This window comes from Dermacentor silvarum, chromosome 2, assembly GCF_013339745.2.
Source record: "Dermacentor silvarum isolate Dsil-2018 chromosome 2, BIME_Dsil_1.4, whole genome shotgun sequence".
NCBI classification, from domain to species: Eukaryota; Metazoa; Arthropoda; class Arachnida; order Ixodida; family Ixodidae; genus Dermacentor; species Dermacentor silvarum.
Window position 1 is genome coordinate 196,267,891 of NC_051155.1, and position 27,567 is coordinate 196,295,457.

The window sequence follows — 27,567 nt, forward strand, 5'->3', positions numbered from 1 at the left end:
CTGTGCAACGATGTGCGAAACGCCATGAACAACGTCAACGTCGGCGCTAGTTGCAGCGGCAGCGCCACCACCGCGGAGCAGAGGAAAGCTCGGGAAGCCGAACGTAAACGTCAGCGTCGGCAAGCGGACCGGGAAACTTAGGGATCGTCTTCAAGATACCGCGCGCACCGACGCTATATAGGAATCACGTACGATCTCTAAATAAGGACGCAACAACCCCGTACAAACGTCTCCTCTCTTAATACATTCTCTCACTCTAACTTTCATTGGGTTGTGTTGCCAAGTGAAACGAAACGGAAACTCGATGCGCACCCCCCGGGATGCTTTCGCATCTCACCATGGTTGCCCGTAGGGTGAGATGATGTTTTTTAGGGGCGAAGCCGTCGTCGTAGTAGTAGTGTGTAACCACTAGTGTGTAACCAGTCTGAGAAAAATGAGAAAAAAAATTCCGAAGTTGTGTCCGTAGCGCGGAATCGAACCAGGGACCCCTCGCTTCCGAGCGTGCGGAGTTAGCCCACTACGCCACGAAACGGACATGGACACACGCACCACGATGGCAATAAATACCCAACATTAACGAAAGGCCGCGTTTCTAGCGCGTTTCTAACGCGTTTATGCTAGCGCGTTACGGCCCGTGTAAGAAGCTGGTGTAAGACGCTGTGGCCTCTCCGCCTTACCTTCAACGCGTTTCGAACGCGCTGCCCAAAGCGGTGGCAAGTCAAGTTCAAGTCGAGGAGCGTTTATGAATACGGGGGGTATACTCTCTCAGCAGTCATGTGATGGCGTCGGCAAACGCGGTGCACGTTCCGGCATGTGTAAATGGCTGCGTAAGACGCTGTGGCCGCTCCCCCTTACTAGAGAGTACTGCACGTTTCTAACGCGTTTGTGCTAGCGTCCCCTTAAGCGGGAGATCCGATGATTCCCTCCGGAGCTCCGCCCACTCATCATCATTCACCACTGGCGCTGAGCCGTGCTCCCTCAAGGGCTGCAGAAGATAGCGCCAACCTTTCCCTTTCCCTCAAGAACCACTTATCATTCACCCCGTGGATATGCTGTGATTTTTTTTATTATTAGAGCATCGGCTTTTGACAATACATTCGCACTTTTGTTTTTATAAGTCCGCAACCAAATTCGCAAACCGCGACGTGTTGAATATTTCTTGACAGGTATCAGTGTCACTGGTTTCGCGGTCGGAAATCGACTTGGAGATATTTTGTCGCCTACCAAGATTACCCCTTTTAATGTCTTTTACGCGTCATAAGTGATTTTTTATTCACTTGATGGGGAGAGAAATAAGTCGCAGTTTCGACGGAAAGGCGAAGCATCGATTGCGATAACAAATTACTGGACAGCTATACGAAGTAAGGATAGTAGTTTTATCGGCCATATTAATTTCTAAACATATGCATACTAACAAAATGAACAAGCATGGTGTCACACGCGCACAAGCAAACATGAACACATCTCACCCGATGACAGCAGAAACTCGCTGTCAAAACGCTGGAGTGAGGAAGCGCAGCAGCGAGCGAATTGACCTTAGTGCTGCGTCTCGCATCAACGCGAACTAAGCCGCAAAAATAGCGCACGGCGGACTGACCCGACGCAGATGGCTTTCAGATACAGCTACAGCAGCCACCGTAATACAGCGCCCCCCCCCCCCCCCCCCCCCTCCCCGGAGCCTTGCGGCCCAGGCGGGCGCGCGCGGACACCCGGAGTAGAACCCTCCCTCCGGAGCGTGGCGCGACGGAAGACAGCGTATTTCCTTGCCGCTTCCCTCCCTTGTGTGCGCGAGATTGAATGTTGCACGTTGGACTTGATTGTGTAACTTGATGGAGGCAAAAGGTGTAGCGCATCAGAAACAGGACACAAGGAGAAGCAGATTAGGCGAGATTGAGCGGCGATGGCCGGCTCACTCTTGCACGCATTCCCTCGCACATACGGCGCGCGGCGATTTATCGCCATTGGACTTTATACGGGACCTCACGGCGTCGGCGGCGCAGACGGCGGAAATGAGGCTGGAGTATCCATATAATTACTATCGCAATAAATATCGGAAGCTATCTGTAATCTTTTGTCGCTTGGGTTCGAAGAATTCGTCCAAAGATTTCACCACATCTTCGTACTCCAAAGCATTTAATTCTTCAACACTACTCTCCCTGCTAATATACTTGAACAGCGCGCTTGCTTAAAGCTGCCACCAGAAGCGCCCGTTTCTTCGCCGACTCCTTGACGCCAGTTGCTACAAAAAAAATTGACAGCCACTTAAGTATCTTTATGTGATTTGCATGCGAAAACATTTTGACTTCTCTAATTGGTTACGTCCATGATACGTGACGTCATAGATTGCCATGTGTCCTTCACAATTAACTCTACCTTAATCCACCTTGCTCTAATTTGTACCAATCTTAATCCACCTTAATCCACTTTAATTTCACCTTAATTCACTTTACTCCACGTTACGTCACCTTACTCTAACGTCGCAGCCACGTGACGTGTGCAATGACGCACACACTAGGCATACTTTAGTCAACCAGAATTGTGAAACTGCCGCGGCGTCGGGGAAGCGTGCTGGTCTCGCACCCCGGAGGCCCGGGCTCTATTCACACCCAGACCCAAATGTGCCAAATTTTCTTTTCAAAGCCATTAATTTACTTTGTTTACAGGAACCTCCCTGAGAAATTTGACGTCATTCCGAGCATTCTTTGACGTGTTTTTACTCTTTGCGCCGTCGGCCATATTTTTCCACCCATCGCTTGATCACGCCGCATTTTCTGCCTCATGGGATATGCTTTTGCATTAAAATCACTCCGACTCCGTTTGAACTACCCTTATATTCGACGCGCTCCTCCACCAGGCAACTGTACTGTGCAGGAAAGCAAACCTCTCAGTAGTTTTGGAAATAAAGGCGCTCGCATCAGCGAAGTTTTCTCTTCCTCATGAGAAAGAGCGAGCGACAAGCACTCGAGCTCCGCTTGAACTGCCTCTGTATGCGAAGCGCTCCTCCACAAGGCAATTGTACTGTGCAGGAAAGCAAACCTCTCAGTGGCTTGGGAAATACAGGCGCGGGCGTTGGCTAAGAAGCGAGTGCAACGACAGTTGAAGTTTTCTTTCTTCGCGATGATGAAAAGAGAAAAACGAGCTCTCGGGCTACGCTTGAACTGCCTCTGTATGAGGTGTGCTCATCCACCAGGCAACTGTACAGTATAGGAAAGGAAACCTTTCAGTGGCCTGGGAAATGTAGGGGCGCGCAACGACACTTATATCGGACGACGGCCAGTGGTATATATGGGTACAACGGACCGGTCCGCTATCGCAGCTGCCCCTTGCGCGCGTTTATCTGGCCGCTCGAAGCAGTATATGCATTGCAGGTGTGTGTGTGTGTGTGTGCGTGCGTGCGTGTGTGTGTGTGTGTGTGTGTGTGTGTGTGTGTGTGCGTGCGTGCGTGCGTGTGTGTGTGTGTGCGTGCGTGTGTGTGTGTGTGCGTGCGTGCGTGCGTGTGTGTGCGTGCGTGCGTGCGTGTGTGTGTGTGTGCGTGCGTGTGTGGTGTGTGTGCGTGCGTGCGTGTGCGTGCGTGCGTGCGTGCGTGTGTGCGTGCGTGCGTGCGTGTGCGTGCGTGCGTGTGTGTGCGTGGTGCGGGTGCGTGCGTGCGTGTGTGTTGTGTGCGTGTGCGTGTGTGTGTGTGTGTGTGTGGTGTGTGTGTGTGTGTGTGTGTGTGTGTGTGTGTGGGTGTGTGTGTGTGTGGTGTGTGTGTGTGTGTGTGTGTGTGTGTGTGTGTGCGTGCGCGTGTGTGCGTGTTTAGAAATGGCCACTCGCCGCGATCTATGCAGGCGGTCCCCACAGCGCAGCTCTATACGTGTTTTCATTTCGCGATATATTGAGCCATCACACCGATCACTGCAGCGACTCGCAGCGCCGCGACGCGCGCCGATATATATAGACCGGCCACACTGTTGCCGCTTCCCGCCAACTGCAGCCTATGCAACCGCAACCTTTACCGGGAAACGCTGTGCGCGAAGGCGAGCTTTCTGGTTCTTTTTTTCCCTTTTCCCTGGACAGCCGGCGCCGCGGACCTGAGCGCCATGTGGTGGTGCTTCAAGGTGATTTCCTCCGCTTTCCACCTCGCGCTCTCTTCGCTATCGCAGTCTTCTGCTTTTCTACTCACCCTTTCGCCATACTCAACTTTCCGCCTCATGCTTTCACTGTAGCTTCCTCGCGCTCTCTTCGCTATCACCTTCTTTCATTCCCCGCTGCGCTCCGCGTTCGCTCGGTTACGCCGAGGGAGGACGAGGCAGACCAACGCTCAACGGAAGAACGGACGCCTAGGAGTTACGCTCTAAATAATGTCGCAGTTTCGCCCGAAAGGCGAAGCATCGATTGCGATAGCAAATTAGTATCCAGCTACACGAATTAAGGATAGTAGTTGTATCGGCCGTATAACGTAAACATTCGCTAACTAAATATACAACCACGGTGTCACGTGCGCACAGCCAAAACAAACACATCTCGCTGTCAAAACGCTGGAGTGAGGAGGCGCGGCAGTAGCAGCGAGCGAATTGACCTTCGTGCATGTCTCTCGCTTCAGCGCGAACTAAACGTCGAAAGCACAGCGCATACGAAGCTACCGGCACTCCGCGTACTTTGTCCCCATCGCAGATCGCTTTGAAAATACGGCGGCCGCGCCGCAAGCAGCAGCCGCCGGAGTAGATCACTTTCAAGAAACGGCGAGCACGGCCGAGGAATACGCAGTTGCTTCGGGAGTACAACGCCGACCCCCCCTGCCTGCCCTCCCCCCGGAACCTAGCGCGCTACGGTAGACGGCGCGCTTCCCGATTTCCTCCCTTGCGCGCGCGAAATTGAGCCGCGATCATCGGCTCACCTCGCACGCTTTCACTCGCATACGGCGCGCAGCGACGGTGTAGTCACCCTTGGACTTTATACGGAACATTACGGCGACGGCAAAAATGCGCCTGGTGTTTCCATGTAATTGCTATCGCGATAATAACTTGCGTCCTCTCTAGTTGAAGGGATACGTACACAAAGACTGAAAATTTTACGAAAATGCTGGAAATGAATCCTCAGTGTGTGATTACACCGAAAAGAAGTAGTCACTTAGCTGATTTTTGAGCCGATGGCTTTATTTTCGGCGTTTTTGTGAGCGCGCACCTCGCCGCCCGACCCGCGGGAGTTGGAAGGCTTGACGTCACGACACCCTCGTCGGATGGCCGGCCGGCCGCGGTCATTCGAAGCGCGCCGACGCCGCCATCGCGAGCATTGGTTCGAGTTCTGGTTCCTCTACCAGCGATGAGTACACGTCTGAAGACGAGGACCATTCCAACTTGGCAAGAAATATTACCGCTTACGAGCCTTCCGCGTCAAGCGACGAAGAAGAGCAGGCGGCCGTGGAAGTGCCGGTCAGGTTTTCGCGAACCGTAGCGCGAAGATTTCACTCTGCACCAGACGTCAAGACGTCTTGGTGCAAGAATTATTTGTCATTTCCTCTGTAAACTTGCTTTTTCAAGAGCGCACGCAGGCGAGGCAGCTGCGGGGTACTTCAGCACTGCGTAGATGACTGCATAGTAGTTTATGCCGTCGGCGTGAGCAACTGCTGTGAGGTATCAGTACCTCCGAGACTCTCACGTCCACTTCGCCAGCCGCCCGACAGATGGCAGCACCGTGTGTGTGCCCCGCTGCCATGTAGGACTGATCTCGTGAGTCGCGCTCGCTCGCCTTGTATTATTTTACTATGCTTTGCCAACATTTTTAAAGACATTACTGCCTTCATGCCCAGCCTCGGGCATCTCGCCCCTGCCTCGCCCTCACACTGCTCAAGAAGGCTGCAAGTGAACGAAAACAGTACCGACCATCTTCTTGCCTCCTCTTTTCAAACGCGCCACTGATAATTTCTGCCTTGCGTTTTCGTGAGAAGACCGATGGCACAGCATCAGGCTTTAGGTGTTGCCTTTTGAATGCCATGCCGAGGCTTTTCAGCACAGCCGGGCTGGTCACATAATCATCGTCGACGAAGTGGTCCGCGTAAATGAAGTCATGGTTTAGAGGTCTCCAGGCTGTGCGTGATGGCTGAAAGGCAGGTATCCAAAGTTTATGCACCTTCTCGTCGCTGGGAAACGTGTGCGACGGCGTGTCATGACCGACGATGCTGTTATAACAGCAATCTCTGGGCATTTCCTTCCGCCGCGACTTGCTTTTTGACGCATCAATACCGAGCGACGACCGCGGGAAGGCGCGTGTAAGATGCACCATCTACGTGGAGCGCCGACGGGGATAATGTTTCGGACGGACCACGTGCGAAGATCGCCAAAAGGGGTTAAACAATTGCTGCAAGGGACCGACACTCCCGGAAACACTGCGACGGCTGTGGCCGTCCTTAGCTGCGCGCGCGGGTGGGTCTTTTGACGTCAAATTTCAGCTTCTGCCGGCGGCCGCTTGGAGGCAAGGTGCAACAGAAAATCACAAAAAAGATGTTTCTCGTTCTTTTTTTCAAAGCAGCTTGTTGTATTCGTCATTTTCAACAGTTTAAATTTTGTTTTGACGCAAAAAACCACCCTCCAACTTTTGTGTCCGTATCCCTTTACACCTTTAAACTCTCCACCACAAGATGGTGCCAGCAATCCAAAGTGCTTTTTTTTGTCCTGTTTCTATCTTTTTTTTTTTTTTCCATTCGGCCTGAGTATATTGCTCGTTGCAAAAGGTACAGCCTTAAATTCTGTTCAGTCCAGTTCAAGTTTATGCCCCGGTTAGAAGTGCTGTCTACTTGCTGCCACGCCATCGCGTCGCACAAGGTAAATTAAAATTAACTTGCCCCTTGGCGAAAAACGAACGCGAGAAACGGGAATTCGCGGCGTGGACTCGTGGCCAATACCATTTTCTTGCCATGTCTTAGCTTGGTCCGACTCGGTTCGCAAAACTCAATGCACACGTTACCGTACGGTATGACTTCCTTTATGGTAAAGTGCGCGCTTGCGCAGTTCTCGGCTGTTACCGTACCCAGAAACTTTATACAGCTTCAGAATTGTACACATATGGTGTAATAACATTGTGAATGACATAAACATATTGTGTAAGTGCTTGTGTAAGCACATTTATTGGAGGAAATATGGGTTCCTCTGAGCCATCAACATTAAATATTTGCTCTCAAAATACCCACTGTTGTGATGCAGTGGCTATGGCGTTGTGCTACTAAGCCCAAGGGCGTGGGATCAAATCCCGGCCATGGCGGCCGCATATCAATGGGGGTGTAATGCACAAATGCCCGTGTACCGTGCATTGGGCGCATGTTGAAGAACCACAGGTGGTCAGAATTAACCCGGAGTCCCCCACTACGGCGTGCCTCATAATCAAATCGTGGTTTTCGACATGTAAAACCCCAGAATTTAATTTGCTCTCAAAATCGAATTCAGTCTAGCAAATCTTATTTTCACTAGGTCATTGACTCTTGTGCTTTGCATCATGAGTACCTTTGAGTCAAACTGACCAGCAAGGCACAAAACACTGCCAAGAATGCCACATGTGACAGTGCCAAAAACTTAAGTCTGAATGTGCATTTTGTTGCATTCACTGTCGCTACTTATTAGTGGAAAACTGCATTTCTTATTCTGTGCCTGTTTAGACACTTTCTATATTTCTGAAGTTCAAGCATTCGCTTCAGGGCCAACTCCGATAATGGCATCCAAATACATGTGAAATTAATGAATGTTCTCATTAGAAACTGCTTAAACGAGTTTAATGAAATCCGTTTCAGCACTTTGATAAAATCTGTTGCAGCACTTTGATTTACAACCCTCAGATTTTGAACAAAAATTGCCAGAAACCAATAAATTAAAAAATGACTGAAGCACATACAACTTTGTATCTGTGGGCGAACAATATAAGTTAAACTGCAGCTGTCAGAGCTTTTGTGGTGAATAAATATGATGTATTAATTCATGGTGTACATGAAATCATTAGACTGTTTACAGGGGTTTTGCAAAAGTCCCAGTCAGAAATTATGTACATACTTAAGAGCAGTGAGCAATATTTTAATTTTGTTAAGTTCAAATGGCCCAATAAGTCTTTTATTACCACGTTAGCGATACAAGTATAATGTTTTCTTTTCATTGACTTTGTTAATACATTGATGCCCTGAATAAACAATTGGTTAGATTAAGAAATGTTTTTCCAATGCAACATACCTCATCAAATCCGGTGTAGTGGATGCTGAGCAAAATGATTTCGTCTTCCCAATACTATATACATACATACAAGGTCTGTCAGAAAAGTAACAAAACTGAGTCTACTGCATGCCCATCGGTCGTAATAGGGATAAGCTTATTATATAATCAAGTAATATAATGTCTTGGTAGTACGCAGCTGTAATCTCAGAACAGAGCAATGAACAAAGAACATGGAGCAACTAATCAACTTGAAATATCTGGTACAGTTAGAGCATTTAAATTCTTTGGCAAGTGTGTGGAGATAAAATCGTGTCACACACACCTGTGTTTGAGCAGCACAAGGAAGTGGAAGACTACTCCAGGAGCAGGAGGCCTTCAACAAGCAGGACTGATGGTAACATCAAGCAGAAGGCAGGCGTGTGCTGATCATCGGCTGACTGTTCAAATGATTGCCAGCAAGTTGCGTGAGCACCAGAACAACATTTAAAAGATGATTAGCGAAGATTTGGGCATGCAAATACTCTGCGTAAAAATGGTGCCACGGCTGCTGTATTCCGGTCAGATAAAGCACGGCATGCAGGTGTGTCAGGGCATTGTTGCAGATCTGCAAATGGCACCAGTCTTGCTTTGGAGAGTCATCACTGGTGATAAGACATGTATTTTTGGGTATGACCCAGAATCCAATTGCCAGAGCTGTCAATGGAAGCCACCATCATCACCGAGGCCAAAGAAAACACTAAAATCCAAGTCAAAAGTGAGTCACGTTGATCATGTTTTTCCCATGTGAAGGGCACCATCCACACTGAGTTTTTGCTACAGCACCAGATGATCACTCGGCAAGGCTACAAAGAGATCCGGTGGCATTTGCTTTGCTCAATGCACATGAAGAGACGGGACCTGTGGCAGGACAAATTGTGGCTGCTGCATCAGGAAGACCATGTCAAAACGCCCTTATCATCCAGCAATTCATGGCCGAGAGCAACACTGCCATTCTGGAACCTCCTCCTTATTCCTCCGATATTGCCCCCTGCGAATTTATCTTATACCTGTGTCACACGGGCATATTTGGAAGGCCTTCCAGTCAACGACCTTCGAAACGCCACAACTCTATCGACTCAAAGGAGTTGTCGCGCTGCTACACGGCACATTTGAAAGGCCGTTGAGTGGTTCAGGCATTTCTCGCAAAATTGTGTGGCGCTGCGGATCTTTATTTTCGTTTTCATGTCGCCAAAAGTTAAACAACATTAAAACCACTTAAAAGCACTATAATTTCTTTTTTGTTTGTTTATACGGCGAAATGGCGGCGATATGACGGCAGCCGGCAGCACATTGAGTAGAGGGAGAGTGTACTAGCACGGCCGCTGGATGCAAGCGCGTGCGCTTGCATCCAGCGGTACTAGACAACATGGAGAAAGGAATGAACACAAGCACGTCGCTGTTGTCGAGAGTATGTACAGTTTGCACATGTCAAGTGGTAAAAATACTTTATCGAATAATTATTAACACTCATATATAGTGTTGTTAGAGCATTTTGGTTTGATTTGTTCTTTCTAACCATGAGTACGAGCACACTGTGAACGAGAGGGCATGTTCGCGCTGTTTCCGCTTCCGTAGCTCAAAGGCCATCGAGATTTCGATAGAGTTGTGGAGTGCTCCGTTGACTCGATAGACTATTGACTCGACGACCTTCGAAACCGCTCGTGTAGCAGTTCGAACTTGACCTTTGAGCCAACTGACTATCGGTTGGAAGGCCTTCGAAACGCCCGTGTGACACGGGTATTATTCCTCAAGCTGAAGGTCAAGCAGTGGGCATTGAGCTATGTCTGCAAACATGGTGGTTCGGAGCCATGCCTCAGAAACTCATGCAGCATGTTCCCCATCCGCCACCATATCCGTGAGGGGCGCTGGCTAATGCTCCCATTACTAAGGTTTAGAAAACAAACAACCAAGAAAGTGGATGGAGGGATAGCCGCTGCTGTAGCTCTTATTGGCAGAGCATCGAAAGCATCATGCAGGGAGGCTGTGGGTCTGACTCACAGCGAGGACAGGTTGTGATTTCGTCCACTTTTCATTTCCATTTTACTTATTCTACATTTTAACTAAATAAACGCTTTTAATTTTCCCTGTGCTTTCCTTTGTATGGCCGTCACTAACAAATAACTTATTTCTTTGGTCAGTAAAGGTATGGGGAGGCATTTTGACAGTTACAGCCGACAGTTGACAGCTGATGCTAGGGTCAAAGTTTCTTGAAATAAGGCTTGTGCTTTGAGTATGTGACATGCCAATCCCAACCTGAATAAACCAGGCAACTCGGATCATATGAGTGACAAATACCCGCCCCCTATAGAACAGATGCCAAGCACTTCCAATGTCCCTGGTTAAAAGATAGCATTGTGTGTACATCTTTTTTTCTAGTTTCCAGCAAAAGCATGGACTGGGCAAACTGGTATGGGCCAACTATCACTGTAGCATATCAGGACACAGAAAAGGAAAAAAAGTGGGACAAACAGCGCTACTCCCAGAGGTGTGAAGGCCATCCGAAAAGCCAAAACGAAAGAGCTGTGCAACAACCCAGAAAAATTCATCCAGCAGTACATGGAGGCATGGCAGAAAAGCATGGGGAAATGTGTGTTAGACTGCTCGGGTATCATACTTTGAAGGTGATGCCATGCAGCTTGCCATTTGGCATACAAACAAATTGTCAGTAAAACCAGTCCCATTACTTTTCAGACAGACTTCATATTAATTAGATAGCTTCTCAGGTAAAGCTTCCACTTAATGAAGTTTCGTTCACTTAACCTGCTCTGGCCCTCTCATGCTGCGAGTACTTTCCTTCATAGGTGCGGTACTGCATGTGTACAAAAAATGAATGAACCGATAACACTAGCATCATTATTTTATTTTACATTACATTTCATAGGCAGAACGCATTCCATATATTCATTGCTAAAAGTTTACTTGTGTTCATTTTGCCTGGCTTAAGTGATGTGCCAGTCACCGCCAGCGACAGATCCTTCCAAGTTCTCGGGGGTTGTAACCACTTAAGAATTTCAACTCGGCTTTGCCTTCTTCTGTCCAACCTGCAGGAAATGCATTCAGAAATTAAGCACAGTCTATATGACTGGCAGTGGGCACTGAGCTGTCTGCAAACATGGTGGCTCAGAGCCATGTCAACATCTCAGAAACTCGTACAGCATGTTCCACATTCACCACCATATCCGTGAGTGGCGCTGGCTAACGCTCCCATTGCTAAGGTTTAGTAAACAAATACCCAACAAAATGGATGGAGGGAGGGACACTGCTGTAGCTCTTATTGGCAGAGCATCGAAAGCATCATACAGAGAAGCCTGTGGGTCTGGCTCTCGGCTGTGCCTGGTCGTCCTTTTGTCCACTTTTAATTTCCATTTCCCTTATTAATCCTACATTTCAATTAAATAAATGCTTTTAATTGTACCTGTGCTTTCCTTCATATAATTGACACTTACAAATAATTGAGTCATTTGGTTCCCAATTCCTTTTGCTAAGTGCTTCACATCATTTGTTCCATTTCAAATAAAAAAAAAGCATACACTTTTTTTTATCTCGATTCCACTTTGCTCTCCAAAGAGAGAAAACCGTTTCATGGATCTGATTAAGGTACGCAGCATTTATAAAGAACACGTGGAGGCGATGATTTTCATAGCTTTAGTGTATACCATGCATTACTGCAACAACACTTCAGATCATCTCAATTAGGGGATTCAAGACAGTTTTTACTGACTAAACTTTGTAGTAGCAGTGTACATATGCATTTCTGCAATCGCTAATATGATTATGAGTATTATCTAAAATATACTAATGAACTTTTATTAACAACTAGTTTCCAGAAATAACACTCCAATGCCGCAGCAAAATGCATTTCTGTTCTGGTTAATACATTTACACACTGTGCAAAAATGCAGAGCAATTAAGTAAGACAGCAATACATTTAAGAGCACTGAGCTCATACTTTTCAAAGGTGGTGCTAGGCGCAAAGTTCCTTGAAAAAGCGTTGCGCTTTGAGCATGTTGTCTGCCGCCTTCGCCCCCCCCCCCCCCCCCACGTTTTGCATGACTGCCACTACAAATACCAAACCAGGCAACTCAGATCACAAGTGAGAAATATCCTACTGCTCTGCTACCCAGCTGCCAAGCACTTATGTCCCTGGCTAAATGTGCACACGTGTTTTTCCCTAGTTTCCAGCAAAAGTATAAACTGGGCAAACTGGTATGGGCCAACCATCACTGTAGCATATTAAAGGAACACTAAAGGCAAATATTAAGTCAACGTGGAATGTTAAAATACGATCACAGAAACCTCGAAACGGTTGTTTCGTGCCAAGAAAATACTTATTTTATGAGAAAATTGCGTCTGAAACGTACGCGTACCTCTAGCGCCGTTCAAATCGCCCGCCCTCCGGAGCGAGGAGTCTCACAGTGACGTTGTGCCGCAGGTGAGTAAAACACCACCCGCAGAGGCTCTACGGATTTTTTGCAGAAAACGCAGATGCGCGGCCAGAAACAGAGCCAAGACAGAGCCAACAGTAGTGCGAAAGTGGAAGGAAAAGCATGCGCTGAATTGTAAACATGATGATCGTCACCGCTCATCGCAATGGACCTTGTGATGACTGACAACGGCACATTGGCTCGCAATGGTGGGCTCTATTTCAGCCATTTAAGCTCGAATGAGCATGACATGCTGCTGAGGACTCGTGCTGCCGGCGTCGTTGCGTACCACGATGGCGACCTCAACACCGAATTTTCCGAGCGCGAAAGCAGCAAGGACTCCAGCAGTGCAACGTCGGTCGACAAATCTGGTCACCGCCTGGACATGCCGTCGCGTGGAAGATTCGGGCTCCCCGCGACATCACATGGACGTGGCATTCACTGCTGCTTGCAAATTCAAGTGCGAGTTTAGCGAGCCAATAACACCTGCGCAGCACTGCGCGATAACGGAACTACTGAAACTCGAAAGTGTGCGGCGAAGAACCGAGTGAAAACGAAACCTTTATACTACCCATCAAGGGTAACGCCAAAAAGTTATTTTTTCTAAGAATCTAATAGAAGTAGGCAAGTAGCATTTTCTTCCGCATTATAATCCCAATGAGAGAGAGAGATTCAACTTTAATGATGCCAGCAATTCACGAGAGTTGACGCAGCCTCCCTCCGCTATCCAATGAAATGATCTTTTTAATCCGAGTGGTTGAGTACTAGTGACATAACTTTTTTGAGGAGTGCATCCGTCATCGTGTAAGTACCTGAATGTCCCTGGGGAGTCTCTTATCGTGTCCTGCATTTACCTCAATTTCTCGATTACTAAAGCTCTGTTCGCGATTATATTGACGCCTTAGACGTTCTAGAGCATTGCTCTATCACTTTAGCTTGACTATTTATTTGCCTTTAGTGTCCCCTTCAAGACCAAGCAAAAGGAAAACAAGTGGGACAAGCAAAAGCACTACTCCCATCCTCATTTGTCCTGTGCTACGAAACTTTGTCGATATAGCCACTCCTTACAAAATAGCACAAGTGACAAATGCATGCACTTAAAGGGTCCTTGAAACAATTTTAGTCGTACCCAAGAGTACTGCTTAGACGTGAAGAATAACTCTCACGGAATGCTTTCTTAGAAGAAGTTTATCTCAGACAGGCGGTTAAACATTTCCCTCCTCTCAAGCTGCTCAGTTCCCCTAAACATTTATTCAGCGTGGCCATGCTATGTCCGGCCTCGTTAGGTACAATGTTGCGCAGTAACGCGAGTGTTGCTTGCTTCTGGTTTATTTGAACCAAATGTGTTCCCATGTCTTTTTCAAACATAGTTTTTCTTGTCTTAGATGGAACTGCTGAGGAACTTCCCTATTGACTCAGTGCATTTGTACAAAACTATCAAATCATTTCAGGGTTTAAGCTACCTCCTTAAGCTACACATGCAAGCAAATGAAAAGTGAAATGGGGGTCACACAGACACGAACCTTAGGTGGTTTATGCCGTTTAAGTTACCTAAAAGAATGTTGGGAAAAAAAGAAAGTCTTACCGTTTGGGTTTTGAATATAACCACGATCAAGGTAGTAGTCAAGGCAACTGTCAATTTCCTTCTCGTTGTATTTGGGCACATGAACCGGTATAAATGGTTCAAAGAACTCAAACCCCTGTTGGAATAACAAGAGTGTCCGGTTAGTTGCAGTAATCAAGATAATCTATTTTCAGCTATAGTGCAACACTGGAACAAATCCTAACAAGCAGGGCACACTTCAAGTAGAAAATGTATCCTTACATACTGGCTTAAAAGACCTTGAACGAAATGAAATTTGGCCAGCTGTACATTATACCTAAACGGCTCAGTTTATCAAAATCAACTCTCATGCTGTAACATACATGTGATAAGCAAGAGAAGAGCAGGGAGGAATGCAACTCCATGCCAGCATTCAGTGAATTCCTGTGTTTTACACCACTAAATTTTTTCCTGCAGTAAACATCATGATAGCAGTAACGTTTTTGTATGCCCCAAAAGCAATGCCCGAATAGTACCATAGAAATATATAAAGTTCATGTACCGTATTTATTCGAATCTAGGCCGATAGTTTTTTTTCAAATAATCACATACGAAACTCTAGGGTCGGCTTAGATTTGAGGATTTAAAAAAACGCGCCAGTTTTTAACTGAAACTGATAAATATGGTGCATAGTTAGCGCCATCTAGAAAAGTCAGTATCGCAGCCGCTACTAGCCGCGCCAGTAGCCAACTGAAGTACACGAGCGACGTCGCCATTTTGACCTGCGTCGTATCGGTAGTATCATATGGTGCAGCATCGGCGCGCGGTGTGGCGTTATCGTGATGGCACCAAATGGGCGATGCCACTATAGTGCCGCTTTCTAAACGAATACTGTATTTACTCGAATCTAACGCGCACTTTCAACACGACCCTAAATCTGCGTCGGCATTTCAGAATGGCCACCTCGCACGCGCGTCGAGCCTAGCTACCGTAGCATGCGGAAGCTTCCTCCGTGTGCTGCAGTACACGTGCTTAGGCAATAGTCTACCGTCTGTCTTCACGTTCTCAGCGTCTGCTCTATCTATCAGCATGAAGTACCGAGTTCATCATGATGCCGCATTTAAAAGGAAAGTGATCATCTGTGCGGAGACGGACAGAAATCGGGCCGCATCACGGGCGTTCGGAGAATCCGAAACTTGCGAGCGGGACTGGCGCAAACAGAAGGAGAGGATTTTCGCCAGCAAAGCAATGCAGAACGGTTTCAGTGGACCGAAGCAGGACGTAATCTGCGACGATCCACTCCGGCGATACGATCAGGCTTGGCCCTATCTTGAAAGCAATCTGCGACGGGTAAAGTCCGCCGCGCGCCGTGTTTTCGCCGCGTTGAAGCGAGAGGCATGCTAGCACGAAGGCGCGCTTCGTCTCCAGCGTTTTGACAGTTCGTTTCTGCGGTCAGCGAGCGAGTGTTCATGTTTGCTTGAGCGCGCGTGACACCGTGCTTGTTAATAGCGGTCTCCTAATTTGCTACCGCATTCGATGCATCGCCTTTCGGCGAAACTGCGACATTTTTTTTTTATTCATCGCAACATCAGTGCATCGGGAGGAAATTATTTTTCCAAATGACAGAAAGTTGTATTTCAGTTTGAAAGCATGAGGTGCGCGGTACTGGTAAAGGACTTTTTCCTCACGGAAAACGGGTGCGCGTTACAATCGAGGAAGCGTGAGAATCGAGTAAATACAGTAGTTGTGCCAGCCGTAGAGGCATCGTCAAACGTTCAAGCCGGGCGGAACTTCGGCATCGGTCTGTCGTTGGAGGGGGCCACGGGAGATGGTTTTTGCGTGCGCCGCAACGTGCTCTCCTTCCAAAAATGCAGCATCTTTAATGCGCTGGATGGTACTGAATATAGCGCACTGTTTGAAGATGTCAGCAGTAAGGAAGATAGCAACGAGGCTAGCAGCGATGGTGACATAGAATGAGCTCGGCATGTTCATATTTAATAAATGCTGTTTCATTTTGCGAATGCTGTCCTCGCTTTTTCGTTCGGCCTACATTCGAGGTAAGTTTTTTTTTTTTCTGACTTCGAACTTTTGGGGGGTCGGCTTAGAATCGGAGTCGGCCTAGATTCGAGTAAATACGGTATTAGCTTCCAACATGCAAAGACATGACCATGGCAGGTTTTCAAAAAAGCTTCAGTCACACCAAGATCACTGGCAACAGTATCTGAAGGACAAACACGAACAATGACTGCATTGTTCATTTTAAGTAAAAAGAGATATGTAATGCAGAGCATGCGCAGTGCATGTTTCATTTTGATCTAAAGGTAATTCTGTCTGTAGCTGAAACTTGTAAGTGCCCTTTTTATTTTCTTCACTTTATTAACCAACAAAACACAAATGCTGAATTTAGTGTATAAAAACTGTGACAGGGGCTTCTGAAGCTAATTTTTGGCTGACTGAATGGTAACTACTGATGAAGTATTTGGAACATTGAATGAAGGATTCCAAACTTTCCTTTGCCAGAAATTGCCACACTGTTAGAAGAAATTACTTTCGAAGCATGCTATGATACATGTGGGACAAATATTGCTCATAAACAAAACGCAGCTAGCTTCGACACTGAGTTCAATGGTGCCTCACTACTGAAGTGCGGAGCTAACTACTGGCTTCACAATGCCAGCAGATGTCATCTCAGTGCTGTCAACACAGCCATGTTATTCTATTCTCTGTGCAAACACCAATATGCTATGTTTGACATGGATTACATGAGCAACAAAATGTGGAAACACAGAGAAGCCAGTTGTGACCTACCTCAAGGCCCAGAAGGTATTTCGGATAGTAACATGGTACGTTCTCGTGTGTGAATCCAAGGTGCTTCAAGGACATGGCAGCCTGATCTACACTCACGACTATGGCTGCATTCCTCTGCAAGACACAACAGCAGGAATTATTCACAGTGCCTTTTTATTCAAGTAAACATCTTTTTAAAGTATACTGGTCTTCATGATTAAAAAGGTTCTGGAATTCTGGCAAGTACATACCTGCTTACCTGCAAACCTTAAGTTCTTAAAAATTTCGCAGGCACAAAACCGGAAGGTGGGAGGGATTACACACAATGTTTAAAGGTTATTATCAGCACACACATTTTGTGGATACATACACAGTCGCCATTAACGATTATTTGCCTTTCGATCTAGTGCATAAGCAGCAGCAAACTTGGAACAGCACAAACTGACAAGCTGCATACCTTTCTTTAGATCACAGTTACTTTTTCAGCGACATTGTTGCCGATTTTACTAGCGTCAGTAACTTGTCTGAATAAACTTGCTCCAAGGAGGCACGTACTTTCACAATCTGAAGACTTCCAAATAGTCTGAGACTGACGAAAACTTTTTGCAAACAGAATTTTTCTGGCAAAATTGCAAAACGTAAGTAAAATAGTAGGATAGGCCCGCATTCATAACATTTATGAAAACTTTGGGAGAGTTGTCAGGTATGTAAGTACATCAAAGTTCTAATAACCTACAACCCAATTTGATTCTATGCAAAGAGGATAAAATTTTACATAGTCTCAAACTATGTGCTGTCTCCAGTATGTGCAAGCATCAATGTACACTATCCAGTGTCCACAACCTTTTCCAAAGAACTACAGCGAAGAAATTTGGTTTTATCTTTCAAGTTGATTCAAAGCCTGTTCGTTTGCCAGCTTGTTCTTTGCCAAGCCCAACAAAATGATGTTACATGGTGTCAAATGAGGGCTGCAGCATATTCCACAAGGACACCACTAGAGTGCATTCGTGGATGGAAAGCTGTCACAACATTTCAGGAGACTGCCTTTCGTGGCACTGTCTCGGGCACTGTTATACGCTGTTGTCCGCTATCATGTGCATAGTAATACAGTTATTACTTTGTCTTCTGCTTATTAATGTTTGCATTTCTCAAAGAAGTGGATACTACGTTTTCAAGTTATAAAATAATTAAAGACAGGCATTTCTTTATCATAGACACGCCCTTGTGGACTTCAGGACTATTTAGTAAATAATCATACATACCCAGTCATTCTTAAGAATTTCTTTGAAATTCCTCACAATAGTCAGGTCCTTCGCTGCAATCTGGAAAGCAAAATGCTGGTTAAAAACTTTATACATCACAAGCACACAAAACTTTACTAGACTTGTCAAATAGAGCAACCATATTGTCTGTGGCCATACACTAACATTATACACAAGCCTCGTTATAATGAAGTCATGCTTGACATAACAATACCTTCGTTATATCCATTATTTGTTATGAGCACATATTCATTACGTGCTGATATTAGCAAGAAACATTTTAGGTTTACTTTGTTATATCTGTGTTCATTACATTAAGGTTCGACTGTGACATTGTGACATGTAAAGAAAACCAATGAAAGTACCACAAACGAGTAAACAGCATCTAATGTTTGGCAACATGCTTGCTTCAATGCCAGCTGCACACAGCCCCACAACAGGAAAGGGTACGAGCAGTACGAGCAAGCACTCACGTAAGATTTATCGATCCGGCGGAGATAGGTGTCCTGCCAGAAGCTGTTGACGCCTTTGACAATGACCATGGTTTTCATCCTTGAACGAAGAGCAAAAATATGAAGTTTGAAAATATAACAGGCCTAATATTCATTACACAAAATGTAAAAACATACGGCCCAACTTATATTATGCTTTCGCCTGCATGCATCTAAATGCAGAAAGTGTGAAATAAAATCTGTGGGTCAGCTGTACAATGTAAAGCAAGAAGCCAGCTGACGACATCACAGTGCAGAGGACTGACCTCCCAGAGTCGGTGTGCATCTTGATCTCTTGCAGGAGAGCAGCCATACAGCTGCATGCGTGCTTCATGCGATCAACTCCCTGGGCATTTGTACACATTGTTTGTCATGTGATGGCTAAGCACAATGTATGTGCAATTCTTGTACAATCAATACTCACATGATCCACTATGTTTGTCAATGGTTCTCCCTTCTGTGTAGCTTCTCGTTCAGACCAGTTGTAAGTCTGCGTGGTGGTCAGCTGCACAAAAGGAAGAAGGCTATCAGATGGCTCAAGCCATTGACTTTACTTATATTTTATTTGTCACAATTTGCAATCAGGAAGGTTAGGTAAAAACTGCAGGTTTAAACGGACACTTAAGTGAAACACTAATTCAGCTTATACCCACAAACTATTCTTTCAAGACTCTATCTTTTGTTAATTTCATGGCAAGAGGTTTTTGAAAGAAGAGAAATTGAAGAATGAAGGTCTATTTCCTTAACTTTGTGCCAAAACCCCAGCACGGGTACTTCAATGTGACATCGCGGGTTTCAAATAATTTTTCAAATTTTGGTCGTCACAGCTTAACAAACATTCTTGAATCTTGCCACGTTCAGTCCCTGGCTTCTTTAGAATACAATGTATTCCACGTCTGCCAATATATAATTAACTGGGCCCGAGCAGCCGCCATCAAAATCCACAACGTCACGGCGGGCTGGTGCAGGAACTTCAAGGCAGCGTCGCCAAACGTCTTTCGTTTTCGCGTCTTTTCTGGGTTATCAAGCATCTTCTCATGGTAGGAGTGTCCTTTTTTTGGTATTGTAAAAGGGTAAGTCACCAATATTGCTCAAATAATATTTCTATTGTGTACCTTTAAAGTGAGAGGCCACATTCAAAAGTCAATACGTTTGCACAAGGGTTTTTTTTTATTTCTTTTCTTTACGTTTTCTGTACGCCCGAACATTCAGCAACATGTTGCAAAAGAAATTATCTTCGTATCATCATTAGTTTGGAAGTTAGCGAGTTTTGCAACCGAAAACGAAACCGCGTTGCATTGGTTTCAAAAATCAGTACTATTTCTTTTATATAAATATTATTAAAAATACTGTTTTCATTTTATGTTGTTGACGAGCCGCCAAACAAACAAAAGGAGACTCTAGTGCATCTCATGGGGGCCCCAGCTATTAACTTGATGCACTTTAGGCCTCTGTGTTGTTTCTGACATCTTTCACATGGTGTGAAAGATTTGTTTACGTTTTTCTCAAAACAAGATTTTGGTCCACCTCATGTTACGCAAACCTTGATAACTTTTTTCTGAATGATATTTTGAAATGAAACATTGTACACTCATTCCTCAAATAAAGATGTGTGCAATGAACTAAGACAAAAGAAATTGATGCATCTTTTTGTATTTACAGCTCATCTTGCAAATAAATTTGGTTCAAATTGGCAATATTTTTTTACCTTGCTTAGTTTTTTAAATATTACTTCCTTAATATCTAGTGCATCTATCCCAATTCATGGCATAGGTGCCACACGTAGCTAGATAAATGCCAAAGCTTTACTCAATTCAGCAATTCATTAGTTACTTATCATTGCTGGTAGCACTTTTACCACATTTTATGACAAAAATTCCCTGCAAAAAATCAAAATGAACCATTTTTGCATTTTAAGTAGTTGAACAGTAGAACCCCGCTGTTCCGTTTTTCACGGGACCGCAAAAAAAAAAAAACGTAAGAGCCGGGAAACGCAAGAGCCAGGAAACAGGAAAAATTGAGAAATGGTAGTGTTGAACTGCACACAATATTATTTTAATTCTTACGTGCGACAAAAAGTAGTTTCGCCCGACAGCCAAAGTATAGATTGCGATGAGCTATACAAAGTAAGAATAGTATTTTATCGTCTGTATAAAATTGTAAACATTCGGTTATTAACTAGTTAACAAACATGGTGTCAGCGCCCACAGGCAAACATGAACACATCACACTCGATGAGCGCGGGCACGCGCAGTTAAGCGCCGCTGCAGAAGCGAGCGAAGTGACCTTCGTGCTGTTGTCTATCGCTTCAACCCAAACTGAGCGCCAAGAACACGCAGCACACACAAAGCCACGAGCCGCCGACGCACCTACACTGCGTAGAATCTGCCTTCTCGCAGATCGCTTTCAAGATACAGCCCGCGGGACCGCGCGCCTGATGCCAGAGCACCACGCTGCCCGCTATCCCCCCCTTGCTGGTGCCTCGAGCGCAACGGAAGGAGGCGCGCTTCCTCCCTGCTTTTCCTTCGCGTGCGAGACGCGGTCGTCGGCTCCCCTCGCACGCTTTCACTCGCACATTCAGCATACGGCCGCGCGGCTTCCCTCGCACGCTTTCACTCGCACATTCAGCATACGGCGCGCGGCGACGTATGCTGTATGTGCGAGTGAAAGCGTGCGAGGGGAGCCGACGACTGCGTCTCGCGCGCGAAAGAAAGCATACGGCACGCGGCGACGGCGTTATCGCCCTTGGACTTTATACGGAACATCTATGAGCCAAAACCAATTTTAGGGCCGCAACGCGTCATAGATATCATCTTTAGATAGCAAAAGCGGATATCAAAGGCCATACTTTTGCTGGCGGAAACCGAAAATACGTAATAAATGTCGCCCCCAGCACTTTGGGCGTCCAATGCCATCGTCAAGCAACCAAGCCAAGCGACATGAAAAGTCAAAATAGCCGCTCAGGGCCGGCGCGGTGTGGCAGTTCGCAACGTATGATGCGGGAACGGTCCCACAGTTGCGACGTAACAGCGGGGTTACCAATGCATTGGGTTCTATGGGAGCTGTGCCGGGACCAGCCGAAAACGACGTAACAGCCGGGAAAACGCAGCACCCGGGAACGTAACAGCGGGTTTCTACTGTATAAGTTAAATAAGACATGCTTACTCAGGAACAAAAAAGTCATTTAAATCCTGGCTTCTGATTTAAAAAAAAAAAATAGAAGTTTCGTGCGGCCTCCCACCTTAATTAAGCAGCTTCACTGGCCTAACCTGTCAGATGCTGGATGTGTCAAAAGTGTGATATGTTGTGCACACATTTTTTCTTTAATTTGGCAAATAAAACAGGGCTACTAAGTTTCTAACACAAATAGAAAACAAAACCTGTTCTGACTGAGACCATTACAATTACCAAGTTGATAAAAAGCGGTATCACTTGGACAAAGTAACACACACTTTTTCAGTGCTTAATGTTGAGCTCACAAGCAGAAGCGATACCAACAGTAAACCAGCAGTTCCCTTCGGTTGTAAACAGAGCACATAAATTCAAAACAAAGCGCAGTGCTCTTTGTTGCAGCAGCTCCAGCTTTGTAGATGTGCAGTGCGGTTCTGCATATGCAACGGTCACTGCACCTGGTTGCTGCAACAGCACTGTAAAACAGAATAAAAGAACAGCAAGAAAAAAATTCACGTACGTTGAGCTCTTTCAGCTGTGCAGCGTTGAGGACTCGAAAATGCTGCATCCAGACAGCTGCGTCAATGGGCGAGTCCATCAGTGCTTCATCACTTGCATTCTGGGCATTGTCCTTTGGCCGTTTGATCCAATGGGCAGCTACAGAGAAACAGTCAAATACAGTGCTATTTTCCCAGACGAAGTCATAGTTAAATCACAAATACAGGCAAGACCGTTCCTGCCATCAACACACAACAATGGTTTACCTTTGCAAGAGCAAGTCACCTTTTTTTACATTTTTTTTTCCACACACACTAACCGCCGGTGTTGCCAAATCAACCCTAGTAGCATCACAGCTGCCAGAGCCTTATGTGGCACCCTAGTCACATTGTACACTTTCGATCGTGAGCGGTATCAAAACTGCTATAAGACAATACAAGTTATTTCTGCCACCAATGTAGACCACATGGTACTAATGACAATTTCGAGTCATCACTTGCTATAATCATGTACTGTTATAACTCAGCATTGCTAGTGTGACTCATCTACACTACAAAGAAGGTTAGTGAGGCAAACTGCAAAAAAGCCCTTAAACATAAAGCAAAACATTTAAACATAATGTGAAAAAGGGGCTTTGTATACAAAATATGGACTCTAATCCAAATGAATTGACTAATTAGAGAAATGGGAGCATTTCATGATGTAATTACTTTTCCATTAGTACAAATATGTAATGGTTGTTCTTTTGCTAAGATATATTGTATATTGGCCACTTCCATTTTTACTATTCATTATTACTGAATAACTTCTTTCTAGCTCCTTGTGCTACCCTCTCCACACACATGCACATACAAACACTACTCCTTCCCAAACTTGTGAGGACCAGTGAATGCCAAAAGCTTACACCGAAGAAAAAAAAAATGTGGAAAAGCTTACATCCCAAACACTTAGTGTTTACATCCAGTAAAACAGTACCACAATGGGTCATCCACAAATGCTAAAGCAAGCTGCAAATCTGAGTGCACAGCAGTGGCGCACCGACGGGGGGGGATTCGGGGGTTGTAACCCCCCCCCCTGAGGCCGACTTAACCCCCCCCCCCCTTTTGTTTAACCCCTTTTCTTTCCTTACGCATTTGAGTGCTGCAACTAAGATGTAAGATGCGCAAGCGTCTGCACACTCGCAAAAAGCGCATTTTTTTTACAATTTCCCGTGAATAAATCGAAATTAGTGCTGTTTAGATGGTATTGGCAAACTGTCAACCCCCCCCTGGAAGAGATCCTGGGTGCGCTACTGGTGCACAGGCTGCAAAAATTTTCAACTTCTTTGCTGATCTCATTCCCATAAAATGTTGAAACTGATAGTAAATGAACAAGTGAATAAAATTCAATCAAGTATAAAGGCAAAAGCGCTCAATGTCACTGATCTCCACCTTCAATGGTGAGCCACAAGTAATCCTTTCGTACATACACTAAATGCAAGGTTTGCAATATCAAGCAGAATACTCACCCCACTCCTTAGAAACAATAATCCAGTTGTTCACCGCTGCATAGTGCAACAGATGGGCCTGTGTGAGTGCTTTCCCACAGCCCATTTCGCCATCTTGACGATACTGTCAAGGCTTTTTTTTTTTTCCAGCTCAGCAGCTTAATTGACATACCTCAAACTTCACTTAGTGCATGTCTCAAACACTAATAATTTCTTCAAAAAGAAACAAGGCAATAAAACAGTAATCTGAACCAATTAAACAAATTTCAGTATGCCACAAGAAAAAAAATCATGTCCCACAACTTAGTGTGTAACAGAGCTGCTGATACAGGTTCAAGTCAAAATGCAACAATCACGCAATCCTTGTTATCAGGTGATGGTAAATGTCACTTCCATAGGCCAACATCTTTGTGGTACTTGCCACGGTCCCCAAATACCCAGTTTTCAACCAGCACTTCTGCTATGAAAATGGTAGGTATAGGGGAGGCACTGTACGGTGAACCAGGTTGTTAGGTAGTTGGCACACAGCTTATATGTAGCTTTGAAAATATTTTCCTTTCGCAAGTGACAGGCATCTATTTATAAACTTTTTTCATCAGTTTATGTTAAAGATTACGCCATTATTGCCATGCACACCCCAACTTTAGTCAATTATAAACAACTATTAGAATACAACAGAAAAAGCTGTTTTTCTACTTTATCAGGAAACAGTTATAGTTTCTATCTTCAATTTATCTTTCATCAATATGAGTGATAGCAAGTGTTTAGTCAGTGAATTGTGTTCTTATTACAAAATTTGGTAAGAAAGACAGACAAACAGATATCATGAGAGGAGATTGTAGGCAGCTGTGGTGTTTGAGCAAAAAGAGAAATGCCCTACGGAATTGACTATCATTGTACGTATGCCCTACAGATAGATATCTGTGACTTTTCTTCTAACGCTCTCCAAGGACAATACTGCCATAGACATTGCAGGAGCAGTGCCAATGAAATATAAGAATCTGTACTGTGCAAACTATCACACAGCTATCACTGTTACTTCTTCTCACACTTAAGGCAAAAAGTCGGACACCCCCACCACCCTTCCACCCTCACTTAACAGGTTGCCCTTTCAAGCTCTAAACGCGAAAGGATGTGCCATCATGTTTCAGTTCTCCTTGGATTATCATTTTAACTTCAAGAATAAAAAAAACCTGAAGGTTTTTTTTTTTTTCGAAGCGCTGTAGCAACTCAGTCAAGTGAACTATGCAAGGACATATGATATTCAATCACCATAACTTTCGACATGTTCATTCAGGACAGAACAATAAAGCATATTTGTGCTTAATAGTGCCGAGCGAATATACAGGTGGGAAAAATTTTGTGCAGAATCTTCAATTCATTGCAAAACTAAATTTTTGCGCCCTCTGACGATGCAAGTGCTTGGTGCTGAGGCATGAAAGTGCACATGTGCATCCTTTAGCGATTGTGTGCCTGACAATGGTGCAATACCAGGCACTTTCTTCAACAGAGGGTGCAAGAATTCAGTTTGGCCTGCGATTGCAGATTCTGTAAAATTGTGTTCCAACATGTACACCCTTGCAATGTTTTATTAATATCATATGAGTGTCGACCACACAGCATGTCAGCAGCCTTGTTCAGGCGAGAGGCACCACTAAAGGGAACGCTGCGGCATAACACATTCAAACGGGAAGTCGCCTTACACGCTCACGCGTACTGGCGCCGATCCTGCCACCCCCCACCGCTACAAGGCCACTGAGACGCCGCGTGGTCGACGCCCACGTGATATTATTGCAAGGGTGTACATACACTCAGTACATTTAAATGCATATGACAAAGAAAGTTCGCACTTAATCTTTCAAGTTGGCATGTGCTAATTGTGCAGTGTATTGTCTAGTAGAGAACTGCAACCACAGGTACAGGATCTGTACTGTGCCTATTGCCTATTGTTTGAGCATAAGCAAAACACACCAAATTTGATCAAACTGTTACACGAAGTTCGTTAGCTGGCAAATACAATCCACAGGCAACTCTCTTTTTGCCTATACTGCACCGCATAACAGCTATCCTACATTGAAAAACGAAGTACAGGGATGTATAAATGTGTACTGATTCCACCACAGCCCCCATAATGTTGTACAGCTAGCACTGTGAAGGGCTAGGCATTAATGCCGCATTAAACTGATTGACTGACCTCTAGCTTATTTCCGATCATTGTGTAAGCCATGAATGGACAACAAGGAGCTCACGTCATCATGCAAATACTCCCTGTTCTATATACCTCGGGAACTTGCACCTCAAACCTCAGATCCATACACCACCTCTAGTACTGCAGTGCACAAAAATGAAGTGATACAGACAGCACTTTCCCTTCATTCACTGAAATGCCACACGTGGATACAAAGCATGATCCTTAGGGCCGGGAGGGAATAGTCATATGACTCAATGTACGACTTCACTTCAAGAAATGGCTGCCGCACCATGATGGACATCTCTGCAAACATTTCACTCTGAAATGAAGGCAAAACAACTGTTACTGCAAGGTGTGCACTATGGTTATTTAACATAGCTCTCCTTTACTTTAAAATAAAAAATAGTACTTCACACGCTGGGATAGCATTGTCATGCACAAGAAATGTTGAGTGTACAACATTTTTGTGTTCGGCCTCTGAAAGATACAAGTTTTGAATGATGCACATAATCACACACAATAAGTTCAGTCACAAGAAGTTGTGCACATTTCATCTGATAATTAGGGCTTGTATTTTCATACAGGCACCATATTTTTGACACAGCACTGAGGTTGCAGGCACATTTATAAACATGCACTTAAACAATGTCGACATTTACGACGTGCTGTTAAAACTGCGACTTTTCGCTTGCTTGCTTGCTGCGACTTTTCGCTTGACAACTTGCTGCCATCACAAGTTTCCTTCCCCACTTCGTTTTTAAAATTATCCGATTGACTCAACATATGTAAACGAAAAAATGCCCCCCCCCCCCCCCCCCCCCTTCAACACAAACACACACTTACAGCCGAGTTCTTCGGACTTCGTATCCTTAACTGTACCTATGCTTCTTTCAATCTTCGTTTGCGAAGTAGGCACGTCGTGTGCGCTTTTCAGAGAACCACGCATCAAGTGTCTTAGTACGCGCATTGTATGCACGAAGTTCTTACCAACACCTGAAACTTCTTCGGCACCTTGTAAACTTCGAAAAGTGATTTCTGTACATGTTCAGGGACGGTGTAGAACTTCGCTTCGTGATCGATGGTGTGATTTGTCTGCAAGAAAGTGCAAGGGTGTCATCACTGTGCAATGAAAGTCATTGCGCATAATGCAGCCTTACAGGATTAGACTCCAATGTTCTGAAGTGAGGTAAACTATTTTCAGGAGCAACAGCGACTTGAGTAGCGAAACATTTTGCGCACAAACGCGCATGTCTCCCTGGTTTCGACCGGAGCAGCAAGCCTTCAAGGAGAGAAAAAGAAGAAAGAACATGCTGCGTAAACTCGCGTTCGCAATGAATTTCGGCGCTTGCTCGAAGAAATGACGGGAAAAATTATTGATTTGATTTCACAGAGACTCACGGCTGATTTTCAGAACCATGCTGCTTGCAGAACGCCGCCACCTTGCCGCCACTACTGACTCATGCGCCCTCTATACTTGCGTTTCTTATTTTCACTCTTGTTTATT

The 27,567-nt window shown here is 45.2% G+C and overlaps 1 protein-coding gene across 1 annotated transcript; it reads right to left on the reverse strand.

Moving 5' to 3' along the window:
• Nucleotides 1-11,049: 11,049 nt before the first annotated feature.
• LOC119442389 (28S ribosomal protein S29, mitochondrial-like) lies at nucleotides 11,050-27,547 on the reverse strand. Its single transcript, XM_037707251.2, has 13 exons — nucleotides 27,462-27,547; nucleotides 27,221-27,342; nucleotides 27,051-27,155; nucleotides 26,274-26,382; nucleotides 23,894-23,986; nucleotides 22,409-22,545; nucleotides 19,142-19,222; nucleotides 18,984-19,063; nucleotides 18,700-18,778; nucleotides 18,227-18,286; nucleotides 16,986-17,099; nucleotides 14,220-14,334; nucleotides 11,050-11,251 (listed from the first exon to the last, which is right to left on the reverse strand). Exons 1-13 carry the CDS (start codon nucleotides 27,478-27,480, stop codon nucleotides 11,166-11,168), a joined length of 1,200 nt encoding a protein of 399 aa, XP_037563179.1. The 5' UTR covers nucleotides 27,481-27,547; the 3' UTR covers nucleotides 11,050-11,165.
• Nucleotides 27,548-27,567: the final 20 nt, after the last annotated feature.